Genomic DNA, 24117 nt, shown 5'->3' on the forward strand with positions numbered 1-24117 from the left:
TACCAGTCAAGACTTGCAGGGGAGATGCAGCAAGAAGTATCGCATTGATATTAACAGGTAGCCTAACTTAAGGTTTATCAAAGGTCGATTAAGGTTACTTTTGTGACCCATGCAATGAAACAGGTTCACTCTCCCTGGCCCATAACTTAATTTTTTAAATGACAAAGCTTGGTCGTATAAAAATGTGCATAAATAAGAAACAATTCCTTTGGGACCCAATTGATTCCGATTCTGAAATAAGTTATTTTGGAAATGCCAACGTGTTGGCGGTAAAAATTTTGACAACTTTGTTTCGACAATGCAATACATTGTGGTTAGAATTTGGCTTAATAGCAACAGATGCTGGTGTGCTGAAACGTGAACGTGTCGTTTGTGAAGTGCTTAACAATGACTCAGTGAAATCAGATCTAAAGAAGCGTTTAATTTCAAAACATAAAGTAATTAGACTTGAAGATAAAAAAGTTTTTTTGAATGAAACGATATTAATTAAAGCTTTGCAAAAACAGATATACAGTTATATAGTTATTAATCTCTAAAACCTCTACAGCCTGTTTCACCCTAAAATGGGAGTCATCAGAAGGTCCTTATTCAAACAGAATTCTGATGATCCCCTTTTAGGGTGAAACAGGCTGTAGAGGTTTTAGAGATTAATAACTATATTTGATGTAATTCGCTCTGCTTGGCATTGAGCACTTTTTGTAGTATTAATAGTATGTATTGTTTGACACTTTTATATAAATATCAAATCTTTACGTACATCCTGCGAAGTAGCGCAAAGGATTTAAAAAAAACACGCCGTCAGTGAAACGTTAGTGAAAAAACTGTGAATTTGTTCATTGTAGACGTGTAAAACCAAGATTGGCCTTGGAGTGTCGTTTTTTTTTCGTTTGAAGTGTGTAACCAGTACCTACAGCTAATGACAATAGTAGCACTGCTCTAGAACGATGGTGAAGAGCAGAGGGCTTATACTGAACTTTGGTGTAGCCTACTCCTATTTTCACATCAAACTCTTTGCTTTGGCGGTCCACAGACACAGATTCTGGCATTGGCGTACATACCTTGTATCAGTCGTTAGATTATCATGGATGGTTATTGCAATATTCTGTACTAATCGATTTTATTATGGCTATTGCATTCAGTGTAGCTTTGCTGCTTGTTTCTGATATTCTGTTGAACATAAATTTTGTTGATTTTTTTTTCGTCCTCAATAAGCTGTTTAAAAGTTTAGAGCTGCTGTAAATAATTTTGAGTTTTTGTGTCGCCTTGACGCACTTCTTTATTAGAGTTGGTGCGGAATCTTTATACATTCAAATTATAGATATGCAACTCTGAAAAATGTTGTTTAGAAGCTTGTAAGTTATGTTTCATCTGGTTAGCTGCATGCTTAATTTCTGGAATGATTGCCAAAGTTTCAACTTTGTCGTAGTTAACGTTCGTCTTTTGGTGGCCCAATCACAGAGCTCAAGTCGTCGTCAAATAGGTCTTTCCTCGCATTTCTAACTATTGTAGTTGTTTTAGCAATTTAAACGGTGAGACTGTTTTGTTGCGTTTTGCTGTCAACAAAAAGCTTTATTGTAGGCTATTCCTAATATAGTTAAAGGTTAAGATTTGATTGATGGTACAAAACTTGAAAATTGCGAGTAGAAGGTTTTGCACATAGTGTAGCTCGAAGCTGCAGGTTTTCACCTGACTCTTCAGAAGCTAACGTCACAATAAAATAAGCCTAAATGCCGTGAAGTATTTAAAGTAGAACAAAATGTAAATGTGGCTAATTAGAAGAATTCAAATTAACGAAGGAGTTTTAAGGCATAAACAAATTCTTTTTGGATTAAGTTTAAGGTAATTTGCAGGCTCGATCTATGTGCAACCTTTTACTCGCAATAGTTGAAGGTTCTTATTTTTGAAATTTATTTTAAAACGAATGTTTCAGAATGACCCGGTACAATGTCTATCCTCCAATACGTTCTTGCTGCCACACTGTGCGTCATATTGTTATATTTTTAGGTTGGACAAGCTTCTGTATGTTGGCCTTAGTGAACGCAGAACAGACAGAGTCAAAGTGCTGCAATCTCAAACACGAAAACTTAATCTGTCTCCAAATGTGAGTTGATACTGGTCGTATTTTTCGGAAGCATAGAATATCACTCGTCAACACGAATTTAATTAAATTTTTCGATTTAATTAAGTTGCTTCTGATGATCCTGTTAAGGTGAAACGGGCTGTTAAGGTTTTTGGTAAACTAGTAACTAATTTTGATGTAATTTATGATGTATTTATTGCATTACAATTTGTTCCAAGAGGGTGAAAAACTGAAAATACTTGAAATGAGCTCACTGGCTGCAGTTTTCCTGTCATATTATTGACACAAATTATTAACCAAGGAAAAGTAGCAAGCTAAGTATAACGCTGAAAAGAAATGATGGTCACTGTCCTAAAATCTTCTTCATGAAAATGAGGTAAAACTTCAGCCAGTAGCAGTTAAGCATTTTTTCCCCCTGACACAAACTATTCGGTACGGCATTGCATATACAAACAATATAGTTGGTAAATGCAACGTTTATGAAAGGACTTTTCCAAATCTGTGAAAAAGTTATAACAGAACAAAAGTGTTTTTTGTTGACCTACGTTATCAGATACCGTATACTGTTGATCGTTCATTTGACTTTGTTTATATTGAGCCAAATTGTTCTATTGATCTAATGAATAGGAACGTAATCTGAATTTTTTTCCCGAAGAATTTCCGAAATTTTACTTCTAAGAAACTCGTACCTTTTCCTATCACCATCGGCTCATGGTTGTTAATTCATTTGTTGAAATTTAGGTGGATTTCGAGAAAGTTGTCGACGCTTGCCCGACGAACATGACTGGTGCTGATTTTCATGGATTAACCAACAAAGCGGCAATGAACGCAGTTAGGCGTAAAATTTATCAGCTTGAAAGAGATCTTACGAAGAACGGAGCGTGTGTAATTGAACAATGCGACTTCATGGAAGCCGCGCAAACTGTTGTTCCATCCATAGGTTTGAAACAGCTGGACAATTACAAGCGTGTTAAAGCGGAAATGACATGATAGCCCAATCAGTGCAAGAGCAACAATCAAACTGGATAGCCTTTAATAGTCGTCGAAAAAATGGTGTTCATTTAATCCTTTTTCTAAATTCTTTATAAACTATTAAAAATAAGCTTCCACTCCATCTAATTGTATATTCATGTGTAATTTCATGTGTAATTTCATATCGGCAGCAGTGGCCGAGTGGTTAGCGCGTTGGGCTCGCAGTCGAGAGCCTGCATGTTCGACTCCAGCCATCCGCACTTGCTGTTGTTTCTATGGGCAAAAAACTTTACGATAATTGCCTCTACCCAGTGATCGATTTCGAGTAATGGGTAGTACCAAATTTAAGTCATAAGTAGAGTAGACAACCGAAAATAGACATTGCCGTCGGCTGCAGCGTGAGTCAGGTGTACGTCGGAAGGCGTACACCGATGCATAGCGCTCAAGTCCGCTTTCCCGCAATGCAGGATAAAGATAATAAAACAAAAAACAAAAATACAATTTCGTATTTCTCATTACAAGCTAACACTAACAGGACAGACATAACTTGGCGTGCTTGTTAGTTGTCATTAGACCCTGCTCCGTCGACATCGACCCTGGGTGGCTTGAGACTCTCGAGTAAAAGTTCCAAACAATTGAAGATAATATAATACAAAATACAGTACTGATACGTGACAGAGTGTCCATGGCTGTTCCATGCCTCACCTTGGTAGAGAAACGACTTAACTTTCGTGGAAGCAAACCAGACGAAGTGAGGATAGCGAAGGACGGCGCGTGCGATTGTTGTGTGAGACATGGATGGCGTTCTAGCATGTGAAGTTTTAGATGGTGACAGCAGTGCTGATGAGTAGTTCAGTTTAGGTCTGGTGATGGACGAGTGGCCAACTTGTATGGTTGCAACCTGTAAAGCGGACATCTGGTGCAGAAGAATGATGGTGTACGTCAGTGTGTCGCAAGTAGCGGCGTCGATGTGGTTGAAGTTGTAGAATGCACCTACGTGGAGAAGGTTTAGAACTGTAGATGAATGACAATGCAACTTCGGTGCATTTCGACGTAGGCTAGTGTCGCAAGTACTAACGGCAGACATGGGGTTGACCATGTTGGAGGAGTAACAGTACATGCCGGGCATGGTGTGGTAGCTGCTGTGAGGTTACTCATGTTGAGGTCGTATCCTTGGACTTGGAGGTATGTTTAAATAAAGGCATGTCGTGTAGAGATATGATTATGAGGAAGGCCACAGTGTGGAAACGATGATGTTGAAGATTCTGTCGTGTTATCCGTCGTACTGCTGTGTTGAAGCCTCACGCATCATGTCTGGCAACATGCTGGCAACAACCAGATAGGGAAGGGCACGTCTGAAAACAAATGCTACAAAGTAGAGGTCTGCTAGACACATGTAGGCTAGACGGTAAAAGTGCTATAGCAATGCTAGAAACTACTCAGCATGGCGTGAACTACGGATAATGAGGAATTGCTTTTTTCACGCATGCAACGCTAATGGTACTAGTGTAGGGGATTTAGGAGGCTTGGTGAGCTTTTCTTGTCCTAGATCTCGACTACAACTCAAAGTTTCGTAACAGACTTTGCTGATTGAGCTTATTGTATTGCTTTATTATATTTTCATCCTGTACGCTTGGCGGATCTAAAGAGATTCTCTAAGGCAGATTACCCCGACTTCAAAATTTTTACCAAAAGTAGTATAATGTGAGCTTTATCCTCTGGATTGGTGTGTGACATCACGCATGACGTTACGGGATTGATGACATCATTCGATGGCGTGCATTGACGCGATGACGAAGCTGGAATAACGACATCATGCGATGACGTATGCTGTCTTGTAACCCTAACCCACGGACTTCATAGTGTAAAGCAAACACCAATCCGAATCGGATTGGTGGTTGACGTCACAGTGACATCACGACACTGAAATGACGACATCATGAGATGACGTACATTGAGGCGATGGCGTCGCATATGACGTTATTGGATTGACGACATCGTTCAATGACGTACATTAAAATGTGAGACGACGATGTTTGGATGACGCCATCATTGAATGACAGTTTATAGAAAACCAACAGGTGACGTCAAGACAATACGTGACATCACAACCACCCTGAAGCACATTGGACAGCAAAGTAACAAGACGTAAGTCGTAACAAGATATTAGAAACCCACATGTTTCGTCGCGCGGAAGTGTGACATCACAACCAACCAAGATCATGTTGCGTCAAGACGATATGCGACATCACATCAAAACATGATTTTAATAAAGCAATGAAATAACACGTGACATACGAAAGCTATCACAGAACATATTTGATACAACCCAATAATGCAAAAATAAATTGATATTACACAAAACAGCAGTGACAAACGCCCGAGGGCTCATAAACAAGACATACCAATGGACAGTTATCGTGACGTAACAGGTATTGAAAACCAAAGTTTAAAAAAAAAATGAAATGCATGCAAAACGTATTTCATACAACTCAATTAAGCCGACGAAAGCTGATGTGGAAGCAGACAACGTGAAAACGATGCAATGCGACACAAAATAAAAGAAATGGATTAAGGTGAATAGACAGTCCCATGTAAACTGCTGTAGCCTATTGATAGAGCAGTGATTCTGAGCCGGGTGGTAATGCATCAACGGTTAGACGTGGTAGTAAAAGCCACCCCAATGAAGGGTGAAACAGATATCGAAAATTCCCACACACTCGCATTTCAAAATATCCAATGTCCAGGTCGTAATCCGGATCAAACGCTGATAACCAATCCAATTCATCAGGAGAGACCTGACCATAGTAATCGAGAGGGTCTAGATCAGTGGTTCTCAACCTTTTTGTTTTGGCGGACCCCTTTTGGTAGCCTACCTTCGAAGCGGTCGCGGACCCCCAAAAAAATTTTATCTGAAATTTTGATATATCGCTTTTCCTGTAATTATAATGGAATCAAATGTTTGATGAGTTTCGAAACGACTTAAAAGAATTTGGTGAACTCGCGACACACTTATGACTATTGATGACATTAGAGAAATTATGTTATGAGCTTTATGTTGGCACATCAAAAATCAGTAGGCTATATAATCTATAATTATGTTGATTTGATGTTTTTCTATAAATTTTATCAAAAACCAATAGAATTTTGCGACCGTTACAAACAATTTCTTCCTTTTTTCGTTTCTAATCAATATTAATTCGTTATAATCTTTGTCATCGCAAAACTGTGAGTGGTGATAGACTGCTGACCAACGTTTGTATTTCTAAGTTAAGCATTGACCAATAGACTACTGTCTCAAAAAAATTAAGTTGAACATAGCCTTCTTAAAAAATTAATTCATTTATATGATATTTTTTTAGTTAGAAACCAAACCTTTGAACTTTCAAAGGACATCGCACCGGTTCGTTGGGAAGTACAGTTTGAAAATCACGGTAGCCTAATACACAAATAAAGCACAACCAACCAATTTTTACATTTCGTAATTTATCAATCATGCTGCAAACTCGCAAGCTTTCACGGACCCCAAGGGGTCCGCGGACCCCCAGTTGAGAACCACTGGTCTAGATCAAGGAAGGGCTGAGCTTCTTCTAAAATCTCAGCCTGAAAAGGGGGTATGTCGGGGTCTAGATCAAGGAAGGGCTGAGCTTCTTCTAAAACATCAGCCTGAAGAGGAGGTGTGTCCTCAACCGCGCCTGGATTACTCTCAGCAGCAGCAGCGTCTACTACTTGATCATGAGAATCCACCGGACTCAAAGGGGGAGTCCAACCCTCAACCGCAATGTGATCAGAGCAATCCCACTCAGTGACATCAGAATCGTACAATGATTCGGACAATGACATTGCAATGCAATTGCTGATTAAACAGAAGATGCTAGTGACTGATGCAATGCTGGTATAAATATCCAAAAAGATCAAGATTAGAGCAAGCCCTAGGGGTGAAGTTGGCACAACTGGTACTAGAAATTGATGAATAGTACAGCCCAAGAACAGAGTTGATGTCATCCAACAAGGAAACACTAGGCTGAGAGAAAGGTAGTAACATCGTGCTGACGTGACTAGATCAGAAGCAAGATAAGCATAGGCTGCAAAGCCGAAAGAACAAACACAAAAGCTATTTTGACAAACCCGCCGGAAGCGATGAAATTGGCACCAATGGTACAAGAATTTAATGAATAGCACAACCCAAGAACAGAGTTCTTGCATGCACAAATAGCTCAGGGGCAAAACACATTCCAAGCATTATTTGATGCAATGACAGAGCATTTGTAGAGATGAAAAGAAAGACCGTGGGGTCAAAGAGAGGTAGTTAAAAGCAGATGCTTGTAACAGTATGACAAAAACTCGCAACATGTTTCAGTGTGAAGAATGCGAAAAAATGTTCAAGAAAGAGTTTAATTTGTACCGGCACTTCAGACAAGCACATTCCAAGCGTGGTACCCCATTCCGTCAGGTTAGTGAAGCAAGCAACAGGACAGAAGAAAGGGACAGTGAACAGACGCAATGCGATGGGTGTGGAGTGGTGTATGCAAACCCATTCCAGTTGAAGTTCCACCAGGAACAAGCACACTCTGATGTCGCAACCGAATACAGGGTTGAAGAAGCAGACACCCCAAGCAAAAGAAATGATGGTGAGCGATCAAAATTCATGAAAAGACATTGGTCCAGTATGGTATAAGGAAGAGAAGAAAAATTTCCAAAAAAGTAATGAGTGTATACAACTTCCCTCTACCACAAAATTTTACAACAGTTACGATGTTGTACGAGAGGAACTGCGAGAAATATATTCAAACGAGAAAACCCAGTTCAAAGTGACATTCAGCTTCGGATTTCGTCTACGGGACATTCGAACAGGACAAGAGAGATATTTTCATCCATCACAAAACACGACAGTGAACAACACTCCTTACCTAATTAGAAACATTAGAGACTTTGAGGAATTCCTAGGTGGAATCGAAGACGTGGATTATTTGGAATGGTGTCATAGACAAAAACCGACATCAGGTTGGTTTGTGCAAGAAATTGTCAACGTGACATTTTACGTGTACCGTGTGGGCAATTTCCCAATAGGATGCCCAACACAAATTTCTACCCATATCAGAAACAACAAAGGATTGTTGTCTTTGTCACCACCCAGCGGAGGTCAAGACAGCTTATGCTTCTTTCGTTGTATGGCCGTCCACAGGACAGGAAGACGCAAAGACGTGGAAAGGGAAACGAAGCTGCTGCAACGACAATTCATGGAGGTACCCAGTGAGACATTTCCCGGGGTCAAACTGGAGGACGTTGATGATTTGGAGAAATTATTCAACACTAACATTAAAATATATACAGTACATTGCAAACAAATGAAGAGGGTGAGGTCTACGCCGAGCTCATAAAGCAAAGCGTGCGAGAGAAGACGCATAAGACCGAACCATCATTATGCTTGAACTTGAACAGCAAACATTTCACTTTCATAAGTGACTTTTCTAAGTACAGCAAGCTATATCAATGTCGTATTTGTGGTGAAGGATTTGATAAGAATTGGAATATGATGCTATCCACGTGTTGAACTTTTCAGGATATCCCAGCCACTTGACAAGTACTTGCTTCTTCTTGCCTTTGCCACGATGTGCAACAATTGTATCAACGCGATAGACGTTGTCTTCTTTTATAACCCGTTGCACTTCCTTTTCGTAAAAGGAACCTTCGAGAAGCTCTTGATCGAGGTCTTTCAACACGTAGTAAGAGAGATTCCTCTTTACGGCTTTGTGTACGATGAACAGCTCTTCGCTCCAGTTAGGAAGGTAACCTTTACGGAATTTTCCTTTGACTTTCGTGATACGTACGACTGTACCTGTTGCAAGTTTGGGATTGTACGGTATCCGAATCTTGTCTTCGTACAGCGTATCCCAGACAGCACCCTCGTTTTGCTGAGATACTGACACCGGTGACATGTCAATACTCCGATGGTATGAGTGGTTGTATGCTTCAGTCAAGTCCGAAAGCACGACGACGTATCTGTGACTTCTGTGGTGGGTGAAATATCGCCACATGCGCGATTTAAAGGCATATTCAATGAAATTTTCAAACTGGAATTAAGCATTAAAATGCGTAAACTGAACACTCAAGAATACATTTTAAAAAAAAATTACCCAAAAAAAATTGTTTTCAAGGGCGCTGGCAAGGCCCAAAGTCCAATGTTTCATTTATTTTTTATTTTTTTCAAAATGACCAAAAAGTGGAAACGCTAGAGTATACGTCATAAATGCCAAGAGCTCCAGCAATATCAAAAGTCTTTTCGCGCGCTGGGTTGCAAAGTTCGGACGTGTTGCGTTCAAAGGAGTTTTGCAGGATAGTTTTACACGTTTTTTAAGTTTCTAGGATATTTCGTTGAGTAATAGTAGCAATGTTACGAGAAAGGTGAGGTACGGTAGTATAATTCTAGTAGCATTGCTAAAAATTAAATGTCCATAAAATCAATATTGCATCATTGTTTGACTATTGTAGAAACAATATTGCATCATAGCAAATACTATGCCTGACTTTTGTGTTGTGCTTGGCTGTGACACGACAGCATTGCATAAAGTTAGTATGTTTGGGTTTCCCAAAGACAGTAGCCTACACAAAAAAAGAAAATGGAATAAATTTGTCAACACCACAACTTGTCATTGGAGTGGACCAAAACCACACCACAGAATTTGTAGTCTGCATTTTCAAGAAGCAGACTTCAAAAATTTTCTAAATGGGATGTGCCAAAAGACTTGACTTGACACCCGGTGCATGTCCATCTTAAATCTTTCCTTCTCCACCAGAAACTAATTTACAACAAGGCCATTAACCTAGTGCAGGGGTTCCCAACATGTGGGTCGCGACCCCAACTGGGGTCGCCTGACAATTTTCCTGGGGTCACCTGAGGCCTTCTGAAAAGTTTAGAATTTCATTAGTTCAGAAACTTTGCCACAAGAATTCCAAGATACAATGAAAAGCGTTGTAAGTGTCGTGAATTTTGTAAAAGCTAGTGCTTTAAACAGCCGCCTATTTTCGAAAGTTTGCAGTGAATTGGATACATCCAGTAATGTTCTATTATTTCACACTAGTGTGAGATGGTTGTCCAGAGGCAAAGTTTGGAAACGTGTTTTTGATCTTCATGATGAATTAAAAACATTTTTTAATCAAAAATCTAAACCACAGTTTGAAGCACTTTTCGGCGACAAAAACCAACTTCACAAAATTGCTTGGTGTCAAACTCGTATGTTTACTTTGTCATTCTGTACTTGTTTGCGCCAGCAGCAAAAAATAAAATTGAATTCACTTTAGGCCTATAACATCGTTAAAAACAGAGTGAAATGGTTCACCAGGCATTTGATAATTAAAGTTATTAATTAAATTTAATTTTAATTAAATTAAATTAAAATTAAAGATAGTCCGGATGATGTTATTTCATATCAATTGCATGGGTTTAGTGATGCTTCGAACCAAGCTTTCTCTTCTGTTGTTTACTTACGTAGACTGGTTAACGGAGTTCCTAGTGTGTTTTTCGTTCTGGATAAATCTACCATTGTTGTAAAGAATAAGTTTTCTTGGCCGATAGCTAGGAAAGAGCTTGTTGCCGCTTTGAATATCGCAAGACTTGTGAAGCAGGCATACGAGGCATTGATGATGCCTGACTGCATTCAGTATTTTTGGTGTGATTCTCGGACTGTGTTGCAGTGGGTTAAAAACCCTGATTTACGTTTGAATAAATTTATCACGCGTCGAGTTGAGCATATTTTATTGTTGCCTGGAGCCCAGGACTGGCGTTTTTGCCCTACCGATATGAACCCAGCTGATGTTGGCACACGGCCAAATCTTATTGCAAAGAAAGAATCTCGAGAGTTGTGGTTAAATGGTTCTAGTCTTCTCTACCAGTGTGAAGAAATCCCATCTGTAGAAAATGTCACTTCAGTACCTGTCCATAGCCTGTATCTTCGTGGCAAAGAGGAGTCGCTTGACGTTAGACAGGGTGGCCTTTACCATGGACTTCTAAATCCTAGAATCTGGACAGGACACGAAGCTGTAATTGCAAGCAACGCTGTACAAAATGAGGCCTGCATTGCTAAATGGCGTTTTCGTCACCTTCTATAAACAAAAGAGAAAAAAGCGAGTGGCGAAAAACCTCGTGCAGATGTGTGTGCAATCAAATACGGCAATAACGCGTTGCAAAAATAAACAATTAATTGCGCGTGTTCGCAACGCGTGCGAAAGTCAACTCGAGACAGAGTTTTGTACAGAAAGGTTGCCAATTTGGCTTTTTTGAAGCCAGATTTTGAGAATCTGGCTGTTTTTCAACTCCCTAGGCTTATTTTTTTTTTAAATAAAAAAAGCTAAAAAAATTAGGCTTTTTTTCATGTTTCATCAATTTTTTTGTCAAATGAATAAGAAGCCAACATAATTTTGGCCTTTTTGGCTTAGAAAATTTTCTACTTGCTTGTCTTTTCATTAACTATGTTTCTCCGTTGTCGCTGAAGTCAAAGTTCGGTGGGACACTATTTGGTTGTTCACTTTGTATGTGTGTATGTTTAATGAATACTAATTGGCTTTTTCTTGGCTTTTTTAGGTATTTTCTTCTGGCTTTTTTAGGCCTTTTTTGTGACTTGGTCTGGCTTTTTTGGTGAAGACAGGTTGGCAACCCTGTTGTACAGTTAGAATTAAAACAACCAGATGGTAGCCACTTTAACAAGTCGAAATTCTGCCACTGCGAATGACTACAATGTAACCGCCAACCAATCAGAACACGTTATAAGAGGCTACCGTCCAATTGTGACCCTTCTGGCACTCATCCAGAGAGTTAATGCTTGTTTTGAACTTTATTTGGTAATTACAGAAGAAAAAGAACAATAGCAGTGGTGGGAATCGAACCCGCGTCAATGAAATGACTACTTTCTAGCCCTAACCCTAACCCCTAAGCCAACCAGCTGACAAAAAGCCATCACTTAATTTGCTTTCTATCATCTTCTTTTCGCCATTTTTTACGTCACTTAAACCATAGCTTATGATTGGTTGGCGGTTTCATTCTAGTCAATTTCAGTGGCAGAATTTCGACTTGTTAAAGTGGCTACCCAACCAGATTAGTTACAAAATTACAATGACAGAACAAGCAGAGATGGGAAAGATCACCAGTATTGGTGATCTTGAAGATCAAGATCACCAAGAATAGGTGATCTTGAAGATCAAGATCACCAAACTATGTGATCTTGAAGATCAAGATCACTTTCAAGATCACTTTTTGTGTACTTGAAAAAAAATGAAGTTTTGATCAATAATGTTGCAAAAAATAATAACTATAAGCAATCTGGGTAAAGGTATGTAGCGGACAGCAGGTAACTTAACTTATCCGCTTATACCTAGCTGCAGAACTAGTCTACAGCGACATTTCGGGCACAAAAATGTGGCAGAAATGATCCAAGAACGATGTCTGTACTTCTTTACTACATGTATGATTTTTATTATCACCACTTAACTTAAAAGATTGCAATCGTCTTTCCACAACAGAACATAATTCAAATCATAAGTCCAAGAAAACTGCACACTGAACGTTGACTGACGGAGCCAGAAGTAATATCACTACTGTACCAAAATCATATTATAGTGAGCTGCACCAAAATTATACCATACTCTGACATACGCCCTACACAAAAAGTAAAATTCTCTGTCTGTCGAATTGTAGGCCAAAACGCGATATACTGTACATAGTCGCTGAGGAATCAAGCATCTGTAGGCTAAAACCTTGAAAAGACGAAAAACTACGCATATGTGATTGAAACTGCCGGTTGCAAGAATGCTTTTAGCTTATTAACATGCAAGTTCTTGAGGAACGCAAATCCCTAATCACGCTTCAGAATCCTGAGGCACAACTACAAAATTACTTGAATTACTGGGTAACGTTACATATATGCAAAAGAACGACAATTTCATGACGGTAACAAACCTAAGGAAAGTTGAAAAGACCTAAGGTGAAAATCCCGAAGCACAATTGTAAATTTCACGACGGTAACAAACGTTAAAATGACCTAAGGTGAAACGCAGGGCGCTACAGGTATATAGTTGGTATTGCTAACTTTTAACTACTCGATCGCTGGCCTAAGAACTGTAATAAGTTAGTGACTGTTGCTATTATAGGCCTATCAATTGTTGACGTAGTTTGCTTAGAATCGCAACGTCACCCCCAAGGCCGAGGTTAATTACAGTAGTTCTGAAAAGTCGTAAAATTTGCAATTAGTTTTATACTTTTTATTTATAATAAATAAATAAAAATAATCTTTGAACCGCATCATTTTTACCAAATTTTTGTCTGGTTCATGTGGGAGTTTTTATTCGTGTTACTAAGTAGTTTTAACTTTCACTGCATTATGTAAATGTTTATTGCACCATTCACCCACCTGGCAACTTTGATACTGTTGTCTGCTATTATAAAAGTTCAGAGGTTTGCGGTCCGACAAACCGCTCCATACTTAGACCCTAAACAAGTCTTGGTCTGGTTGATTTGCTGCAATAAACCACTTTACATGACCAAAATCGGCTAGAATCCAGATTTTTTATCACCGCCATTCTAGACTTTTGAAACATCTAAAATTGGGTCAATAAAAGCAAACATTTCTTTAAAATTCACATTAAATCATTTTTTATTATACGTCAACATAAAGTACACGGAAGTTGACTTCTTTATTATGACTAATACAGAAAACTTTTTCAATTTTGAAATGGCAACACTGACCAGATTAGATAGAGACTTTAATGTTTAAATCGTCTTTTGTTGGGCACATATCATATTAACAGTGGCTTAATGTTAGTAGTTGCCACTACCTACTTTGTACAGTACGAGTTCTAAAAAAATGCCTCTATGTAGGAAGTAAAATTCAATTTTAAAGTGATCTTGATCTTATTGTTCTTCAAGATCAAGATCACACAAAAAAAAGTGATCTTAGATCAAGATCACCAAAAAAAAAGTGATCTTGATCTTCAAGATCACTTGTGATCTTTAAGATCAAGATCACGCCCATCTCTGAGAACAAGTAACTGTAAGACTCAGTTGTTTGGTTTGAAGACAGTTAACCGTGAAAAAGCTTGCTTTTCAGCGCTTGATATCATGGGATTTTAATGCAACAAGCATAGACCGGAATGCAGCTGTAAGTAGGTTAACTTTGAAGTAACAACAGTCAACACTGAGCAGTTGAAGCAATGGAAATATTGCCAGCAGTAAAGTAGCCCAGCTTGTTTAATCAACTTTTCGCAAAGTTGCATTGATAAGTTTGGTCTAGTAGTGCAGAGACGTCCGTAAGAAATAATTTCTAATCCCTTTCTTTCCCAACTCAACAGCCTAAAACGCAAGGGATAAGTGAACTGCCTCTGGGGGAAAACTTTTCCCTACATTTTAGGCTTTTGGATTGGGCAGGAAAAGGATCAGGGAATAGAAATTATTGCTTACGGACGTCTCTGCACTAGACCCGATAAGTTTATCTATTAGAATTAGCCTGTTGATTCACTCATAATCACAAGCTATGTTTGTGGTTGAAGAAACTTGGCTATTTGCAAAGTTTTTGCTGCTAAGGCGTACCTGTGCAGGAAGCAATGGGTAACAACCACGCGAGGAGCTTTGTTTTTTTACTAAAGCAGCAAATCCGGATTTGTTCCCGAGCATAGCTGGTGCTCTATCCGTGCATATAGAACAAAATTTTTTTTTTCCAAAATTCATCAAGGTATTCACGGACCCCCAAGGGGTCCGCGAACCCCAGGTTGGGAACCACTGATCTAGATCGAACAAGCGATCTCCTTGTACAGTTTGACGTGAAATTAGCCTACATCATATGCTAAAGCTTTTCTTTCAAACAATGTAATAACGTCCGTAAATTTAATTTGAAAGGTTGAAACCCCCAAACCCCCCTCCCTTGGATACGCCACTGGTGCAAGACATGCTATACTATTTAATTTCTCTTGTTTTCTACTGCTATATAGCCTACCAAAACTCCCACATTTTTGACAGGTCTGATCTGTTGAAAAAAATAAAATTCAAAATAAATCACAGTTTGATTCCGTATGGGACTTGCAACTGCCATGGCCAGCGAAATTCTGCGTAGCTTTTTTCCAGATTGAAAAACCATTTTTTACAAATGCACTGTCTGCTTTTTATCCAACAGTTCGTCGTCGTCTGAGCTTCTGGGGCCGAGGGTCTATCCTTTTACCACCCCAGATTCACGATGTTCCCGGACTACACTGGAAGGCAGCCAGTCTTTAGTTTCATCATCCATGACGCGCAGACCTTCCACTCCGTTAGGTGGCTTGAAGATGGTACAGTCATTGATGATGTGGTCTGCGGTCTGTTCCTCGGCACCACATTCACAGGAGGAGGAAGAAGCCATTCCCCATTGGTGCATGGTTGAGCGGAAAAGCCCGACGCCCGCACGGAGACGGTTGAGGTGCACCCATGCCTGTCTCTGTAGTGTCAGGCCGATAGGGCGTGTGTCGGCGTCGGGGATGAATGAATGGAGTCTGGTGGTGCTTGACTTCCATTCAGAATTCCATTTATGGTCCGCCCAAGTAGCCGCAGAGATGTCTTGTTCATCAGCTTCGTTGATCAGAAGCCGAGCGGCTGGCACGAATGGGTGACTTGATTTCAGTCGGCGGGGGTGCCCGTTCGGGAAAGCAGAGATCTTGTGGTGGAGAAGATGGTTAGGCTCCAGTGCCCGTCGACCGAGGGACAGAGTGGCTTCTTCGCGACGAAGCTCAGCAGGTTGGATGCCAGCGAGAATGGGGAGATTGTCCAATGGTGTGGGAAGCAGGCATCCGGTCATTGTGCGCAGGGCGCTGTTTATGGCAGTGAGCACTGCGGCACCAGACAGGTGCACAGTACTCTGCAGAAGAGTAGACAAGGGCTAAGGCTGCTATTCGCAAAGTGTCAGCCCTCGCCCCCCAGCTAGAGCCTGCCAGGCGCTTCAGTAGTGCAGCGCGGGTTGTCAGTTTCTTGCGCAGTAACACCAAATGGTGGCGGTATGTGAGCGATCTGTCTAGTGTCACCCCAAGATACCTTGGCTCGGGGCAGAAGGACAGAGGTTTTCCGTTGCTGTGGGCATGTAGCTCACAATCAGCTTCCCGATTGTGTAGGAGGAAAGCTGCCGCCACAGTTTTGGTTTCGCTGAGTTTCAGTCGCCAGTTCTGGAGATAAGCTGAGATGGTTTGCATGTCCTGGCTCAAGGTGTCTTCTAGATTTTTCCACGACTTTGTGGAGTGGAGAATTGCCAGATCGTCTGCATAAGCGTATATTGCGGAGACCGTGGTTGGCAGGTCGTGGGTGTAGATGTTGAAAAGAAGTGGAGCCAGGACCGATCCCTGTGGGACGCCGTTTTTCAGGCGTCTCAGTCTGCTTCGCCGTGGATTGCCGGTGGTGAGGGTGAAGCTGTGATGTTAGTTAAATATGCCTCATGATTTTGACTAGTCTGTTAGTTAACAGAGAAATAATCAAATACTGTACTGAAAAGCTGTGAAAACGTTTTTCCATGCTTGGAAAATACAGATGTCAAACATAGTAGATAGGCTATATCAAACGCAGAGGCGGTCACATGCCTATTGCGTAGCCTGACATTGTGAGAATTGAGGCTAATAAAAGTTAATCAACTAAAACGCCAACCTCAGCCAGCTAAATCTGCTGATTTTACATCGATTCAACGTTGTAGGGCAGGAGTCACCAAACTTTTTTGTCTGAGGGCCGGATGCAAAAAGATATACAACTACCGTATTTAGAATCTCCATTGACTTTAATTGAGCACAATAAATAACAAAGTCAGCGGTGGAATAACAAAGTTGTGATGAAAATCGAAAGGTTGCTGGAAAAGTTATCCCTTGCTGTGATACACTACAGGGCATCGTACTCTTGAAAAAACATTAGGCCTACATCTTTCCAAATTTGGCCTAGGCTGTCTCCATTTGTGGTGGCCTAATGATAAACAGCAACATCAGTCCTTTACAAAAAGTTTGGTAACTTTTTTCATTAACAGTTGTAGTGCAGCTGTTATATCCGTAGCACGTGGCGGGTCGGATGAAATCAGTCAACGTAGTTTGGTGACCCCTGTTGTAGGGCGTTGAATCGATGTAAAAAATGCACAATCTTGCTCGAGGGGACGCAAGTCTTCCAATTTAAAGGCAATTTCATCAGAAATAAAAGAATTTTACTAAGTTACTAGTGAAACGTATTTTAACGTCCAATAAACGTAGGAACATGTTGACTTTAGTTGCATTATTTCGTCATACTGCATTTTTTGCATATTAATACGTCTATAATATAATTGTTCGCTTATTTTGTGTTTTAAACTTTATCGTCCTGATATTGCGCATGAAATCTTCATGGATGGGATAAAGAAACATTAAGAATAAAAAAATCATTTAAAACCGGTGGAGCATAATTGCAGTTTAATAGAATAAACTTTAACTAATATTAACAGGACTATAACATTGTTGAAAAGGAGCGATCTTCCTGGCGTCAGCACTACCTGACCACTCACTATAGAACAGCGAGCATTGTGTTTCGCTAACCATACCGGTGTAGCCTCCACACTAGCCATCAAGACTTTTCCAAAAACATGTGTTTCTCGGACTATAACATACCAAGCTGTTGAAAACTCGACAGGGAAAACAAAATGTGGCATCCTTAGCTTCTGAATACTCCAGCCAGAGATAGTCATCAAACCACTGGTATTACTTTAGTAGACTTCGTTGAGTTAAATCTAACTTACATTATATCCTTGAAACATTGAATGAGCCACTGCCATCACTGAAGAACCAATCTGCTGAACAGCCGGTAACAATTGTTACGTGACAGGCAGCAGGCGAAGTACATGAATAGAATAAAGCTAACAAAACAATATGTATTAATATAAAAAAATTAAAAAGATGATGCCCAAAACATTGGGGGCAACTGCCCCGCTTGCCCCCTCTGCTATTATATCTTCATCAGTCAGGAATTTAGCCAGCATTAATGGCTTGTTAACGTCGGAAGAGATTCCACTCACCAGCAGCAGCTTCATCAACCAAGTTGTCGTTTTAGTAGAAGCCTCATCTCTTCAACCAACCTGCCCATTGTCGCAACTGTGGACTTCCTCTACCGTTACAAGGGGAAGACACAGTGCGGACATGGGGGGAGGGGTTAGGCTAATGTTTGTTTTTCAATTTTATGAGGAAGTATTTTTATGGACAGCCTTTATAAAGAATGCCTAAACTTGGCGGATCAGCATGCACAGTCGTTCCTGTTGCAAACCAGCATGCTCTTTTCACGCTTGATCTAAAATGGCCGCTGTGAGTGCAAGAAGTTCACAGTTGATAGCCTACCGGTTCTAATAAATTCGTTACTGAAATAGCAATCTCAACTAGGCTATATTGTTGATTTTTGTGCGTGTCTAAACCGCTCGTTTCGCAATCAGACGCTAAACCTGGTTGTGAAATCGGCAGGGGAACGCGGGGTCAGATGATTGGTGAAATGATTTCGTTGTTTGTACAACAAAAAGGTCAGCTATCAGCATCCTATGTCGATCCTATGAACCTCCCCTTCTTTCTTGTCCACAAACTTCATACTTGCAACCCCACCCCCCTTGACTGCGGATGTCTTTTATGGACAACCCTTTTTCCAAACGGAGTAGAAGTTCCTTGAATGGTGCAATCAAGAGACAAACTGTTCCCTTGTGGCCGTTCGGTGTATTTCCGTAAACATCGTCAACTTGGGGAGCCATAAATCCTCCGTCCCAGACCCTTAAACAAAATTTAAGCATCGTGTTCAGGAGGATCTAAAATCTCCACTCTACACATGATCTAACCGGAAAAAATAGCTGCCCTGGAGCACAATATTCGGAACGCTTTGTTCATCTGTATCGAAATAACGGTTAAAAAGTGCAAATAAAACCCATTGGTCAACAACCGATTGAAAAACGATACTATTTTGATCTTTAGTGTTGCAGTTCAATATTTTTTAGCCTCTTCTTTTTGTGCAGATAGCTGCCACTAATTAACACATGATGTCAGATCAATTAAACGCTATGTATTGTCAGATAAATACCAAGACTGCCATATGTGTCATTTTTGCTACAGCGCAACAGACGTATACAAGGCATTTCACGAAACCGTTGCTTTGATCAAATTAATAGTAAGGTGGCGACTTTTTTAGGAAAATATTCAATACCAACTTCCCAGTAAAACTCGATTATACACAAAATTAGTTTCATCAGCTAAATAATTTAAATGTAAAATAAAAACGTCTTTTCGAGCCACCAATGCAGTCAGTCGACAGCAACTCATCTGTTCACTCAATAACACATAAGATAATCATGGTTTGGTTAACGACTTTCAATTATTTTCAACTTTAGCAGCTCATGTTAAAAAAATGCGTGTCGTGCGTGCGACAATGTCGATAAGTTTTATGCCATCATGCAAATCTGGGCTTAAAGAACCGAACATTCTAAGTGGCGTTTAGCCCAATGATGCAGTATACTTTCCATTTAGATTAAAACATAACGGACTATCTACAGCACAACAATGACTTTTGATGCACACATAGGCTACAATAACAAAAGCTTTCCTTTCGTTAAATTCAACTCTGAAAAGAAATCAAAAGTTTAAAAAACACTTTTAATGTTAAATTTGGTATGTAATAAAAAAAATAAATAACCAAATGAAATTCGTTCAACGCAGCGCAGTTTGTAGGCTAGTTATTGAACGTGCTTTGGTTGTCGTCTTTTGAAAGAATACAGTTTCACAAAGAAAATGAAGTCTCATACATTCAGTCAACATATGCAGGCGGGAAAATATCCCACATATTGGTTGTGTTTAACAAAGTTACAGTACAGTTCAATCACAAAGTTCCCTTATTTACACATCACTTTATCAAACGGGTTATTGAAGTTACGAATGATATCGTTTGCATCCAGGTAGTAGAGAAACAAACTTAACAGCCACCTAGTGTAACACCTTGCAATTGCTGGGAAAGTCGTTCCTATTTCACAGAATATAATGGAAGCAAACAAATAGCTTTTTGTTAAAAAAACTACCGCTTGGTGTTTTCCATCAAACAGCTTCGAAACTTTTCTTTAAGTTATGATAAATTCAACATTTGATAACATTTATAAGAGTTCAGGGCTGCCTTAACATATGTCTACAAAGATTTTTTTTCAACTAATCAAACAAAGAGTTCACCCAGAAGGTTGATTTCCCTCCAAGTTAATCTGCGGCTGGTAAAGACCGAAATGTGAAACAATAAAAACATCGAACAAACGAACAACAACGTGACCGCTGATATTGTGCTACACATAGCAGTCATAATATACGATATTCGATTTGTCACAGCGACAAAGCAAAAGGTGAACAAGTTATAGCACGTTCAGGAAAATCAGTTGTGGATCTTAATCGCTTTCTCCGGGTATCCAAATCTGCTCTGATGACGTTTTGAATTCTTGTTGACGTGATCCAAACCGATCCACGCTTTGTTACATAACTTGGTGCTCTGCAAATCATACAAAAGTTCACGTGATTTACCTGCGCAGTAGTTTATTCTTCAAACTATGTGATTTGCAAGTGCGTCGTAGATGGCAGTATGGTGAAAGCACACTGGTAGAATTCGTGACCATACTTACCCAATATCATTGGACAAAAAGCGCCAGCATAACATATTTACCACCGGGCATAAAAGCTTGCATGTATTTTGGGACTCATGTTGACAACCTCGTCGTGTTGAGTCCCGAAACCTGCAATTTGCAAGGCGAATGACAACAATCAGAGACAGCAATTTTAAGCGCTCCCAATGGTGGTGAAAGGATGAACTTTCGGCCCTGGAGTATGAAAAAACAAACTCGGCAATGCCATCGCGAGCATGGTCCTTCTTCAGATGCGGCAGCATTATCTACCACTTCTCGGGCTGGTGTAAGACTGGTGGTGTAAGAAAAATGCACCATTTTGACACAAATAGCACTGGAGCATGAAGCAACTGCAGTCATCTTGCAAGCAACGCATTCCCTGAATGTGTCCAAATTGAAGATCTGTGAATATACCATGGCTGCTTGTACCAACAACAGCATACACGGGACAACTTCATTTGTGAAAACTCTACCAACTGGAAACCAATAGGTTTATCCTAACCCGATTGAAAATCTCCATGGGTAGTCATAGAAATCGAAGGAACTGTGGTTGTGAACGTCTATAAATCATCAACCACACGGCTGCAATCTGGGGTGGTAAAAGGATAGACCCTCGGCCCTAGAGGCTCACACGATGACGGCGACGGCTGCAAGATATTCCATTCCTTGCTAACCCCCTCTGTGCATGTAAGCTGGAGATTTTAATTCCCACAGCACCACTTAGGGTTACCGATCAACCAACTCAGATGGTATCACCCTTGAAACTTGGGCTTCAGTTTCCGAGGTCCAATTAATATTTAACCCAAAAACCAGACAGTTTTCAATCTAGCAGAATGGAAAACCACAAACAACCCAGACCTGGCATTCATCAACCTGACTGATCCTTTACCAGAGAGATCCATCCTTGATCGTTTTCCCGAATCACAACACAGACCATCTCTCATAACTCCAGCTAATCCAATCAGATTGATACCAACCAAACTTGTGAAGAGATGGAATTTCCGTGAAGCTGAATGGAGCAAGCTTACAAATCTACTCGACACTAAGATCAGCCAAGTACCGAACCCTGCCTTAGATGATTTGGACGTATGTTATAAATCAGCTTGTAACATTCTTTTCAGTGTAGCGAAGAAAAGCATCCCTCACGATTTCATCGTCACGATATCTCCACTTGGGATGATGAATGCGATGAACGTTATGACGCGTTCTTGAATGCAACAAGCAGCGAAGAAATGTCAGTCAAGTCCACCCAACTTACAGAATGCTTTAAGTTTAATGTAAAACGCAGACAACGTTGGAAAGACACAATCCAGAGAATACATTTCACACACTCCAGCAGAGCAGCATGGAAAACTTTCAACCGCCTTACACTACAGGCCGTAGCTCCAAACCATAGACTTGTCCTATTACCGCTAATTCAATAGCATAACACCCACTGACTTTCCTACCTGTACTTTCAAGGATTTCCCCAGTCAACCTGCAGAGAGACAAATTTGTGCACCAGCTTACACAGCGAGCTTTATTGGGTGGGGGTCATCCCTTGAATCAATTGGTTTACAAGGAACAACTTAATTTAGAGTCTCCACGTCTTAAACCTCGCAAACATTTCTCTTGCCATGCTACAGATCACTGATTCTAATTTTAACCTTCAAAGAGTGTGGAGTAAACGTTGGGATGAGACTGTAAGACCAGAGCAGTTAACAGTACCTCCAGGCACCTCACTCCCACCAAGATCAGAGTTACTCCGCAAAGATTGGGTATTTAAGCTCAATCGTCTTCGTACTGGAGTGGGACAATTCAATTATAATATGTTCCAGCAGGGTCTTGTCGAATCGTCATCCTGTGTATGTAGATCAGCCTCCCAAACTGCACAACACATCATTCATCACTGCCCGATTTACGGACCTCAAGATGAAAATGCCAACTTTACAATGCTTGATAGCAACACAGTCCAATGGCTGCAATGCCTGGATGAAATAATGTGACTGCTACCATCCCATACGCAAGAAAAAGAAAAGTATTTTTACAAACTTTTACAAACTCCATACTAAATTCAATAGTTGAACTCACCGGACTCGTGATAGCGGCAGGAGGCATGACATCTTTCAAATTAATAGTGACGTCTACTCCTTCTGACATGTATTTCACCTGACAGAACACAAAACAATTACAAACTAAACGTTAGCTGTAGTTTTACAGAAACATATCAATCATGATCAAGCTACGTACCTGCCCATTAACTACAACAGCAATCTTATATTTCTCAAAGATGTTGTCTGGAATGTCCATAGACTTTCGTATACGTTCTCTAATGTCATGAAATCTCTCACCGGTCTTCACCTTAACCAGAAGCGGTACTCCAAAAGTATTGTAAATTTCCTTTTGGAAGTGAACCGCACAAATCAACACCTCGTCGTCACCGATCTAAAACAACAAAACCCATTAAATTTGCGAAATCATTTCGTACAACATAGACATCTACTATTTTCTTGATTTGGACCACACACACTGCAACAACAAAATAACCAAATAAAGCGTGTGCCTCTTTTTGGTCTTCGGGAATCTCCTCAATCCTGTACAATCTGGCCGCTTGCCCATAAGTCATGAGATCTTCCAAAGACTTTTCCCTTTTCAAAATATCACAAATCTTATTTCCAATTACTTCCAGCAAACGAAGCTCCTTACTTCCGTCGATATTCAACTGCAAAATTGGCATATTTAGAATCAAAAGGTGTGAATTAGCAACACTGCAACGATGGATAGGAAGGCAAGAACTCCAGCCTTTGGAGCAATCAAGCACTTCATTAATTGCGGGAGCAATATGGTGCCATTGCAATGTAAGTTGTAATAGCTACAATATTGCAGCTTTTTGCTTTGAGGAAAATAGATAATTTTGTACTGGTTTCGAGCCAGCTTATAACAGTGTAAACGAGTTTCTTCATAGTAGTGGCAGCAGATAACCTTCACGTTTTTATGTAACGCACATCAAGCTCTTGTATTGTAAATGTAGATAAGAGTTTCAATGAAATACATTTTGAAGCAGGGGGGGGGGGAGGATAATTTTAATTACAACTTTAGCCCTGATTTTCGAATGCAAGAGTATATTTTAAGACCTCTAGTAGTAGTATACTTTTTTGGAATTTTTGTCCAAAACCTCCTCCTACCCTAAAAATCACTTTTTGCATAAAATTGCCTTGTATTGCATGGACGTCATTTCTTGTTTATGGCATTTTAAGTTCAAATATTGTTTGCTACTGTACTAACACATGATAAAAATGTTGCAAGACTCTTTTTAAACAGTTTTTTTTTGGTCTTGGTTTCATTGTAAAACACGATAAAGTGGTCATTTTAATTTAAGCGCATGACTACGCGCAATCGCGCATGTGTAAAAGCGAACCTAAAATACAGATATTCTGTATTTACGAAGTAGAGTTG

General features: G+C 40.0%; 3 protein-coding genes across 3 annotated transcripts in view; 1 reads left to right on the top strand and 2 right to left on the bottom strand.

Moving 5' to 3' along the window:
* The window catches only part of LOC145770413 (peroxisomal ATPase PEX6-like), a 187050-nt gene extending 183934 nt beyond the window's left edge, over nucleotides 1-3116 (top strand). The window contains exons 17-18 of the mRNA XM_082582057.1: nucleotides 2005-2101; nucleotides 2822-3116. Coding sequence (XP_082438183.1) covers nucleotides 2005-2101; nucleotides 2822-3070 — 346 coding nt within the window. The 3' untranslated portion in view covers nucleotides 3071-3116. The remainder of the gene's footprint in view (nucleotides 1-2004; nucleotides 2102-2821) is intronic.
* A 5407-nt stretch (nucleotides 3117-8523) lies between these two features.
* Nucleotides 8524-8991, bottom strand: LOC145788387 (uncharacterized). The gene has a single exon (XM_082600160.1). It carries the CDS (start codon nucleotides 8989-8991, stop codon nucleotides 8524-8526), a length of 468 nt encoding a protein of 155 aa, XP_082456286.1.
* A 10083-nt stretch (nucleotides 8992-19074) lies between these two features.
* Nucleotides 19075-24117, bottom strand: part of LOC145770977 (ubiquitin carboxyl-terminal hydrolase 7-like) — a 163712-nt gene continuing 158669 nt past the window's right edge. The window contains exons 10-13 of the mRNA XM_082582719.1: nucleotides 23225-23383; nucleotides 22912-23106; nucleotides 22753-22830; nucleotides 19075-20552 (exon numbers count right to left, since the gene is read on the bottom strand). Of these exons, the coding sequence (XP_082438845.1) occupies nucleotides 20439-20552; nucleotides 22753-22830; nucleotides 22912-23106; nucleotides 23225-23383 (546 nt within the window). The 3' untranslated portion in view covers nucleotides 19075-20438. The remainder of the gene's footprint in view (nucleotides 20553-22752; nucleotides 22831-22911; nucleotides 23107-23224; nucleotides 23384-24117) is intronic.

The sequence above is a fragment of the Aplidium turbinatum genome, chromosome 1 (genome assembly GCF_918807975.1).
Source record: "Aplidium turbinatum chromosome 1, kaAplTurb1.1, whole genome shotgun sequence".
NCBI lineage: Eukaryota > Metazoa > Chordata > Ascidiacea > Aplousobranchia > Polyclinidae > Aplidium > Aplidium turbinatum.